Raw genomic sequence first — 10,323 nt, forward strand, 5'->3', positions numbered from 1 at the left:
CCATGGGATTTCCCAAGCAAGAATACTGGAGTGGATTGCCAGGAATCAAACTGGCATCTCCTGCATTGACAGGCGGATTCTTTACTGCTGAGCCACCAGGGAAGCCTATATAGATATAATGCCTCACTTTAAAAATGTTAAATAGGGTTTTCCTGATGTCTCAGTGGTAAAGAATCTGCTTGCCAATGCAGGAGAAATGGGTTTGATCCCTGATGTGGGAGCAACTAGGCCCACGTGCCACAACTACTGAGCCTGTGTTCCAGAGCCTGGGAGCTGCGACTACTGAGCCCACGAGCCACAGCTACTGAAGCCCATGCGCCCTAGGGCCCGTGCTCTGCATCGAGAAGCCGCCGCAATGAGCAGCCTGCGCCTCAACTAGAGAGTAGCCCCTGCTTGCCCCAACTAGAGAAAGCCCACACAGCAACAAAGGCCCAACACAGCCAAAAATAATAAATAATTTTTAAAAAATGTTAAATAAATTGGGACTTCCCTGATGGTCCAGTGGTTAAGACTCTGTGCTTCTAATCCTGGAGGTGTGGGTTCAGTCTCTAGCTGGAGAACTAAGATCCCACATGTCTCATGGCCAAAAAAAACCCCCCAAAACATAAAATAGAAACAATATTGTAACAAAATTCCAACAAAGACTTTAAGGGCTTCCCCTGGTGGCTCAGTAATAATAAATCTGCCTGCCAATGCAGGAAACATGGGTTTGATCCCTGATGTGGGAAGACCCCACATGCCGCGAAGCAACTAAGCCCGTGAGCCACGACCATCGAGCCTGTGCTCTGGAGCCTGGGAACTGCAACTTCTGAAGCCCGAGCGCCCTACAGCCCAACCTCCACAACAGGGGAAGTCACTGCAATGAGAAGCCCAAGCACTAGAGCAACTAGAGAAAAGCCCACGCAGCAACGAAGACCCAGCACAGCCAAAAATAAACAAAATTATAAAATAAATAGATAAATGAAAATGGTCCACATAAGAAAACAAAAATCTTCAAAAAAGAAAACCTCAGGCCCACTGCACTCAAGGATGGAGTGAATCTGTCAGAGGTTTGCCCCTTAATGAAGCATCGCAGTGAACATGTAGATACAAATTTCTATCAAAAAAAGAACTCCAAAGGTACCATCTGTTTGTAGGACATATGGCAGGTTAACCTTAAAAATGCATTCTAGTATACATCAGGTGCAGACAAATACTGTTTGACTTCACTTATACCTAGAATAGTCAAATTCATAGAAAGTACATTGGTAGATGCCAGGACGTGAGGAAGTTGTGAGCTGAGGGGCCGCCCTGAGCATGGCTGGATGCCTAGTGTCCCTGGTCCCTGCCTCCGAAATGCAAGCACATCCTGTTATTATCACAAGTGGGGGGAAAAGCCCTCCGAATTTCCAAAACAGCCATCTAAGAGGGGTCACCGCTGCTGGAAGGAGGAGACAGCAGGAACCAATGAACGTGGAATAAACAGGATAATTTCAGACAAATAAGGCCTGGGTGGGAAGCAGTGACAGCCAGGGATGGCAGGTGACCTAGGCCAGCGGTCAGGAAGTTTTCCTGGAGGAGGAGCCCCTGCAGCTGGGACTGGAAGGGCGGGGTCTGAGGAAAGGTGAGCCAGGCAGAGGGAACAGCAGGTGCAAAGGCCCTGGGGCAGGGCAGTGCACAGAGGAGATGGAAGGCTGGTCCCCAGCATCTTAGGAGCCCACTGTCCAAGTCCTCCCACAGCTCTGAGGTCTCCCCACCAAGACCCCAGACTAGCCCCAGCCCCTGAGGGCAGCTTTCCCATCTGTGAAATGAGTGTCCAGTCCCTGACTCTGTCAACTCCTGTTCTCCATGTTCTTCTCAGAACCCTGGCCTTCCATCCCTACCTCAGACTTTTGCCCTCTGCCAACCCCACTTTGTCTCTTTGGCTCTGACCTTTGTCCTTGCCCCCATTTTGGACACTCCAGCTCCTAAACTGACCAGACATTGACCTGGAGCCTCGGGCTGCTCTAGACATGCAGCATCCTTTCCTTGCCCAGGCAGGGGCGGGAAGGCAGGACTTGGTGAGCCCTCCCAGAGGGGAAGGGCACCCGTCCCGGCAGATCTGTTCCTCCCAATCCTCTTAGTCCCCAAACTCTGCAGGAGGGCCAGCCCCAACCCCTGCCCCATCAGTGACCTTCCCCAGTTCATCTCCTCTCTCACTGTCCCTGCAACATGCTAGGCACGGTCCAGCCTTAGGGTCTCCACCAGGTGGGGAGACTCTCCCCACGGCCCTCCCTCCAACCTGAACTGAGCACGCTGCGGGTGGCCTCTCCATGCACACATTCCCAGTGCTGGACGCTGGGCATGGGGATGATAGGGATTCCGCCCCAACTCCCAGGGGCCCACTCTGCTCCCCGGGCGCACTGGGAATGCTACATCTCAACCCATTCACCACCTGCTGGAAAGTTCTTAGCCACCAGCTCTCCGGGGTGGGGGGCGGGGGGTGATGTAGGCATGTAGGTCATACGTATGTTTTCCATAAACCTTTCTGACATAAGGGATGTGTACCATGCAACTTAAGAAAATAGCAAACCTCGCTGTAAATTTCATGCAGCCAGTTGATACTCGATAAACACTCTCAGTGAGTTTTGCCTAATGTGGTGGTGGTGGTGGTGGTAAGTCGCTAAGTCACGTCTATTTTGTGACTCCATGGACTACAGCCCATCAGGCTCCTCTGTCCATGGGATTTCCTAGGCAAGAATACTGGAGTGGGTTGCTGTTTCCTCCTCCAGGGGATCTTCCTGACCCAGGGATCGAACCCATGTCTCCTGCATTGGCAGACGGGTTCTTTACCACTGAGCCACCAGGGAACCCCAATTGTAAAACTGGTACCAATAGCCAATCTATGGCTGCTGTGGATAAATGAAAGCAGTTCTGACATGGATGTCGCTGGATCTTCTCTTTCATACAAACAGAGAAAACTTGGACTTCACTTACTCATCGGCCAGGTGACAGACTTTTTTGCAGAATCCAACAGTGGTTTTCCTATAGTGAGGGAATATCCCTTCAAGGTTTTTTGTGCTATTTGAAAGCAAGCAACTAGAGACACACCACCCTTTAATTTTCATTATTGACATTACCTGGAATTATACCAGGGGTGGCAAACTCTGGCCAGCTGCCTGTTTTTGTAAAGTTTTATTGGCACTCAGCCATGCCCATTTGTGTACACATTAAAGCACAGCTTTGAATAGAGGCAACAGAGGCTGTACAGCTTGCAAAGCCAAAAATATTTACTATCTGGCCCTTTATAGAAAAAGGCTGGCCAACCTCTGGATTAGATGATGACTGAACAATACATCAAACCCTGATTTGTAGCATCTGCCAATATCCATGGTGTAAATTCTCTTGCCATGGCCAGTTTCAAGCTTCCAACTTGACCACAGAGTTGGAACAAACTGCTCACCATTTCCACCAAACAGAAATAACCTCGAGAGCATAGAGGTCATTGCACAATGCAGTAAAATAATTAGAAAGGATATATTTTTTCTTTTTTTGGCTGCACTGCCTGGCATGAGGGATCTTAGTTTCCAGACCAGAGATGGAACCTGTGCCCCCTTCACTGGAAGGTCGGAGTCTTAAGCACTGGACCACCAAGGAAGTCCTGAAAGTATTTTTGACCATTTATGACCTTTGCTTTTTTATAAGTTATTTTGAAGTATTTAAGTCACATACCATAAACTCCATGCTTTTAAAGTGTACAATTCAGTGGGTTTTATATATTCACTGACCTGGGTAACTATCATCACTATTTAATTCCGAAACATTCTCATCCCTCCAGAAAGAAACCCCAGCCCTTGAGCTTCCCTGGTTGTCCAGTGGCTAAGATTCCAAGAATGGGACCTAGTTCGATCCCTGCTCAGGGAACTGGATCCCGCATGCATGGCATATAAGAGTTTGTAAGCCACAGCAAAGTTCAAAGATCCCAGTGCAACCCAGTAAATAAAATACATCTATATCTATATATTTTATTTATTATTCTTTGTTGGGGGAAGGAATGATGGGTCTGCATTGTTGCACCTGGGCTTTAGTTGCGCCAAGTGGGGCCTACCCTTGGTTGCAGGGTGTGGGTTTCTCATTGCAGCGGCTTCTCTTGGTGCACAGAGGCTCTAGGTGCTTGGGCTTCAGTAGTTGCAGCACATGGGCTCAGTATTCGCAGCTCACAGGCTCTAGAGAGCAGGCTCAGTAGCTGTGGTGCACGGGTTTAGTTGCCCTGAGACATACGGATCGTCCTGGACCAGAGATCAAACCAGTGTCCTCTGCATTGCAAGGCAGATTCTTAACCACTGGATCACCAGGGAAGTCCCTTTTTTTTTAAATAAAGAAATCCCATCCCCATCAGAAGTCACTCCCCATCCCCTCCCCCAGGCCCTGGCAACCACTAATTTACTTTCCATCTCCATGAATTTGCCTATTTTTTCATATAAATGGAATCACACATTCTGTGTCTGGCTTCTCTCACTGGGCATCCCATTTTCAAGGTTTATTTGCCTTGTAACAAGTGTCAGGCCTTCACTCCTTTTTATGGCTGGATAGTATTCTGTAGCCCTGTGGGTGTTTTTCTTCTTTTTGGCAGTGCCATGCAGCTTGTGCCATTAATTTATCCACCAGGGATGGAACCTGGGTCCCCTGCAGTGAAAGCTGGGAGTCCTAACCACTGGACTGCCAGGGAATTCCCATCCATACCTTTGTTTTAAATATAATGTATTTGTAAGTTCACAGCCTGTCATTATTTAAAATTTATTTTTTCTTCCAGTTTTATTGACAGTCTGTCGTTTTTAATAACGACTGGGTGGCAAAATTGGGATATTAACAACTGGGTGGCAAAATTCCCAACAGTACAGCAAGTGACTCCGATGATTGGGGTGAGGCTGGCTCCGGCATGCCACAGGTCCACGGAGCAGCCTGCCCTCCACATGAATTCTTCATGTCCCAACAAAGGGCATCAATAATTGATGGGCCTGCTCACTGGGGCCAGGGCTGCCGCCCCACCTCTCTCCCTCAGCCCCCCACTGCAGGGGCCCAGGGCAGCCTGGGGTTGGGGTAGGGGCTCCGGGCCTCCGCCCTCCATGGTAAACGCCCCCACGGTCCTTGTTCCCATTCCATACCCTCCACCAACACCAGAGCACCTGCTGTTTCCAGCCAACACCAGGGTACCCGCTGCTTCCAGCCCTTTATCAACCATCACTCAGACCTCACATTTGGCGCCCATTTGGATATGTAGAAAGCGGGGTTGGGGGCTACCTGTTTGAGGTGGGGGTTGGGGAGGGGATACCAGTGGTTCTCAAACCGGGTTTCCCAGAGCCTTCGGGGGCCACCCCAAGGATGGGCAGGCTCTGCCTGCCTGCCAGGCTGCGGCAAAAACTGAGACACTTTCCACAGTGGTCAGATCTCCACTGAAGAAAGAGCTGGGATTGGGCGAGGGACGGGGGTTGGGGGTAAAGAATGGATGGGCAAAAATGAATGTTGGGAGACCGAAGCCCACCCCACTGCAGAGAAGGACAGGATAGGCTGGGACTCAGTCTGATTTTTAACAGCAAGTGGCAGAGGTTCGAGGGTCACCCACCGGGAAGGACTGTGGACACAGCCCTTTAGAGTCCGGCTCCACCCACTTCTCACCTCTCCGCAGCCTCCATCCTGTCTCTGGTCCCCGTCCCCTGTCCCGGGTTCCTCTCCGGAGAGGCCGCCAGATGGCGCCAGTGAACACCCGAGTCCCTCTCCTTTGCCCACAGCCCTTCAGGGCTCCCACCTCCCTCAAAGTAAAATCCCAAGTCCTCCCGTGGCCCACAAGGCCATGCACGACCTTCTCCGTCCCCTCCCTGTGCTCCCCTCCTTCCTCTCTCCCCCTCACTCACTTTGCTCCGGACACAAAGGCCTCCTGGTTGTTCCACCAGCACATGGAGCCTGGTGCTGCCCCAGGGCCTTTGCATGGGTTGTGCCCTCTGCCTGGATTGCTCCTCGTCTCTGCATGGCTATTTCTTTCTTGCCATTGAGCTTCAATTCAAATGTCACTTTCTCAGGAGTCCCTCCCAAATTCCCCACCTCAACTAACTTCCCCATCCATCTGTCTCTCCAGTCCTTCATGCAATTACAGCTATGGCTAATGACTTTCTCTGGATGAATGTCTGTGAGCTGAATCCGGGTGGGAGGGAGGGGTGCACCACATGGACTTGGGTCATTGCTGGGTCCTAGGCACCCTGCACCAGGCTTGGCTCACAGTAGGCACCCAGAACCAGTTTGTTCAATGAATAGATGGCTTTCAGTGCCAGAAAGGAAGTCAGAGATGTTGTCCAAGGGCCCCACTATCCAGCCAGGGAAACTGAGGCAAAGAGAAAGACAGATATCCTAAGGTCACATAGAAGCAAAACACGAACCCTTCTGGAAGGGTCTCTTCCAGGTGGACACTCCCCAACCTCCACCGCCCCTTTGGACAGAAGGGGAAAGTGAGGCCGGGAGGATGGAGCCTTGGAAGATCCCAAGGACTTGGCCAGAGGTGCCTCCTGAATGCCTCACGTGGTGAGATTCTGGAGGAAGTCGTCTGATGGAGGGGTATACGTGGGGGATTCCGGGGTGAAAGCCCGAGTTCTCTGTAAGGCCAAGTCCTGCCTGTCTCTAGGTCATCTCAGTCTGTAACACCTGGGGCTGAACCAGCACAAGCATGAGTCATTTCTTCAGCACCTGCCTCTGGAGCTATTTCCATGACAATAGCAGGAGTTCTGTTCTAGGCACCCATTTGACAGACAGGGACATTGAGGCCTTCTGAATCCATCACATCAGATCACCAAGCAACCAAAAGGCCCCTCCCGTCCCCAGGCCTCAGCTGAGGAAACAGGCTCAGGCAGCCCCTGACCTGTCCAAGGCCACACAGCAGAAAGGGGTACCACAGGGCCTCCAATCTGTACCTGCCTGACTGGTCTTTTAACTTAGGGACCCCCACCCTCCATCAGAGTGGGGTTCGAGTCCCCAGTTTGCCTCCCCTCAAGAGATCTAGGCACTCACCCACCACTGGCGTCCCAGGCCACTGGGCCTGCCAAGTGGGAGAAGCTCAGCCCAGGTGTTCCTGTGGCTGGGACAACAGTTCTTTGTTCTGGTTTCCATAGGTACAGCGTCCCTGGATCGGCTCCTCCTCCGCCCCTCCCAGCCACCCAGCTGCCCAGCCCTGGCCCCGCCGGCCCTTGGCCCGGCCCATCTAGGCAACTTGTTATGTTTTAAAGTTGGCTCCTGGGCACCTGGCATTCAGGTAGAGGGAACAGCTCCTGCAAAGGCCCTGAGGCAGGAGGATGCCTGGTGCGTTGGTGGAGTGTGGCGGCTGTGTGGCTGGAGCAGAGTGAGTGAGGGGGGTGAGAAGGCGGAGGTGGGGACCAGGGGAGAGACATGCAGGGCCCATGTTCCTGCATTTAATCCTGCAAGCTGCCCTCACCCCTGGGGGGGTTATTATGTCCCTCAGACAGGAAACTGAAGCTGGGAGAATGGAATCAACTTGTTCAAGGTACTGGTGGTGAGTGGCAGAGCAGGAAGTCCGGTTTGTCTGATTCCAAAATCTGAGCTCCCCAACCACTGGGCTGAACTGCCCTCGCCCTGCTATGCTACCCACCCACCCCCAAACCCAGGATGTTCACCTCCCCCAGCTGGGCTGAGACCTGCTCAGGAAGTAACCTCAGAGGCCTGTTTACAGATGGGGCTGCCCCTCTTCCAGATGAGCCCCCTCAGATAGAGGGAGTGGTGATGCACACAGATCTGGGTCAGGTCAACTGCCAATTACCTCAATGACGAAGCCCCAATTCACAGCTGACAAAACTGAGACCAAGGCTTCAGGCTATTGGGGAACTCCCAGGTGGCCAGTCTGGGTGGGCCTGGCTCCGGACTCCCTCAGCTGCCTGGATCAGCCAGAAGTCACACACATCCTCACCTCCACGTCTTTGGCCTGGCTGCCCACACCTGGAATGCCCTCCTGGCTCTGGAGTCTGGCCCTGGGACCTGGCACCCTGCACTGTGAAACGGGCAGAGTCCATCAGAGTCCTTGTTGTTGGGTGTGCTCTGGTCTCAGAGCACTACCCATGCGGGGGGTGGGGAGGAGGCAGATCAGATCTGCCTCCCCTGACCCACACAGCAAGAGAGACAGAGGGAAAGAGAGAAGAGAGAGGGAGATGGAAACAGAGGCAGGAATACTGATCGAAGGGGGATTGTCAGGGCAGAGGGAACGAGAGAAACAGAGAGACCGACCACGTGGCCCCCGAGATATGCTGAGATGCGGGGCGGCCCAGCACCGCTCGCTTACCTGTTCTCTGGGATTCAGTCGTTGGTTCGACCGTCGAAGTTCTGTCCGGCCGCCTCGGAGAGGCTGTTGCTGTGGCTGCGAGACTCGTGCCTGAGAACTGGGACCCGGCGGGGCGGGGCAGGAAGCTCGGTCCCGCCCTCCAATTGCCCCGCCCTTCTGTGCGGCCCCGCCTCGCCCCCGCCCTCCCGAAAAGGGCCGCAGTGGGGCCGACGGAGGTGGGGGCGAGCGAGGACATAGGCTCAGCCAATGGCAGCGCGGGCGGTGTACGAAGAGCCCAATGGGAGAAGGTCGCCGCGCGGGAGGGGTGGGGCCTGGGGCGGGGCCAGGCGGCTCGGGGGATTCCTCCGGAATCTCGAAAGGGGCCGGATGCCAGCGGAGAGGCCAACCCCGGGCCAGTCCAAGAAAGGAGAGGAAGGAGACTTGAGTCAAAAGCAGAGATATGAGGGCCATGGAGACAAAGCGAGCCAAAAAGAAAAACAGAACAACTCTGTGGCTCTGGGACTGCCCCTTTCTCCCACTGGGACTCCGTTTAAAGAACGGCCCCGGGGAACCCTTTACTACAGAATGACCAGGGAGGGAGCCCATTAAAAATGTAGATTGTTGTACCTTCCAGACGGGCTGAATCTAACCCAAGGTTGAAGATACATCTTTCTGGGTTGCAGATAAATTCTCCAGGTTAGGTTTCATGCAGTCGCTACGCGGATGGACCCTGGAGATCCCACCAGGGGACTTCCCAGACCCAGGCACGATGTCCGTGGGAATGAGCCAGGGAGATCTGCAGGAGCCTCCAGGCCGCTGGCGGGTGGGGCGGTGGGGCCAGCTGGGGCCCCCGGAGGATGCAGCTGTGAGTCCTGGGAACTGGACCCAGGAGCAGCTCCCAGAGTCCCTGCCGCTCCATTTCCTCCCGGAATCTCCAACCCTGGGTCCCAGTTGCAGCTAGGACCGGGGGGAGCCAGAGCAGGCTGCACAACCTGTGCAGGTTGAGTCCTGTCCTCTACGTGGGGCACACACAACCCTGGCACAGACTTCAGGAGGCAAAAAGAGATGAAATGTCTCTTTATCCCATCCTTTTTTTGTTGTTTGTTTTTTTAAAATCAGGGGACTGTGACCCAGAGAGTGGAAGTGACTTGCCTGAGGACCTGCAAGCGAAAGTGGCAGGTCCAGGATTTTAACCCAGTAATTTTTGTCCCACATCCTCCCATTCACAGCCAGGTACTAGTTTCTCATCCGGGACACTGTGTATTGGCATACCTATGCACTGACATGGAAATAATAATAGAATTTGCATCCTACTGTTGTGTGGAAATTGTATAAATCTTAATTATGTTGAATTGGTTCATAGTGATTTTCAGGTCTACTATATCTTTCTACAGGGGCTTCCCTGGTGGCTCAGACGGTAAAGCGTCTGCCTGCAATGCGGGCGACCCAGGTTCGATCCCTGGATTGGGAAGATCCCCTGGCGAAGGAAATGGTGACCCACTCCAGTACTCTTGCCTGGAAAATTCCATGGACAGAGGAGCCTTGTAGGCTACAGTCCATGGGGTCGCAAAGAGTCGGACACAACTGAGCAACTTCACTTCTTCACTTCATATCCTTCTACTCTTCTGTATATTCATTCTATTAATTTTTGAGAGTTTGATATTGAAACTCCAACTAAAATTCTTTATCTACTTAAAAAAATTGTAATATATAGTGGAACTATACGTAACCTTGTTCTGCATTTTCCAAGTCTCCTATAAATGTGTCATCATACTTTTGTAATTTAAAACAATAAAATTTTAAAAAATAAAGCCTACAAGCCCACAAATAAGAATGAATAAAAGGAATTCCTTGGTGGTCCAGTGACTAGGACTCCATGCTTTCACCAGGGAGGACACAGGTTAAATCCCTGGTCAGGAAACTAGGATCCCACAAGACACGAGGCCAAAAAGTAAAAGAATGAATAAGAAGTGCCCAGGAGGGACTTCCCTGGTGGTACAGTAGGTAAGACTCCATACTTTAACTGCAGGGGGCATGGGTTCGATCTTGGG

The 10,323-nt window shown here is 52.3% G+C and overlaps 2 protein-coding genes across 4 annotated transcripts in view; one reads left to right on the plus strand and one right to left on the minus strand.

The window, feature by feature from the left end:
• MYDGF (myeloid derived growth factor) overlaps positions 1-322 on the plus strand; it is a 24,976-nt gene extending 24,654 nt beyond the window's left edge. Inside the window, exon 6 of the mRNA XM_055546891.1 lies at positions 192-322. Coding sequence (XP_055402866.1) covers positions 192-250 — 59 coding nt within the window. The 3' untranslated portion in view covers positions 251-322. The remainder of the gene's footprint in view (positions 1-191) is intronic.
• Positions 1-8,412, minus strand: part of TNFAIP8L1 (TNF alpha induced protein 8 like 1) — a 19,062-nt gene extending 10,650 nt beyond the window's left edge. Inside the window, exons 1-3 of one of the 3 annotated variants that reach the window (XR_008702523.1) lie at positions 8,294-8,407; positions 7,778-8,005; positions 3,979-4,274 (exon numbers count right to left, since the gene is read on the minus strand). The gene's annotated coding sequence lies outside the window, so the exon portion shown is untranslated. Of the gene's footprint in view, positions 1-3,978; positions 4,275-7,777; positions 8,006-8,293 lie in introns of those variants that run through there. The other 2 variants (XR_008702520.1, XM_055546874.1) reach the window with 2 other exon arrangements.
• Positions 8,413-10,323: the final 1,911 nt, after the last annotated feature.

The sequence above is a fragment of the Bubalus kerabau genome, chromosome 1 (genome assembly GCF_029407905.1).
Source record: "Bubalus kerabau isolate K-KA32 ecotype Philippines breed swamp buffalo chromosome 1, PCC_UOA_SB_1v2, whole genome shotgun sequence".
Classification (NCBI taxonomy): domain Eukaryota; kingdom Metazoa; phylum Chordata; class Mammalia; order Artiodactyla; family Bovidae; genus Bubalus; species Bubalus kerabau.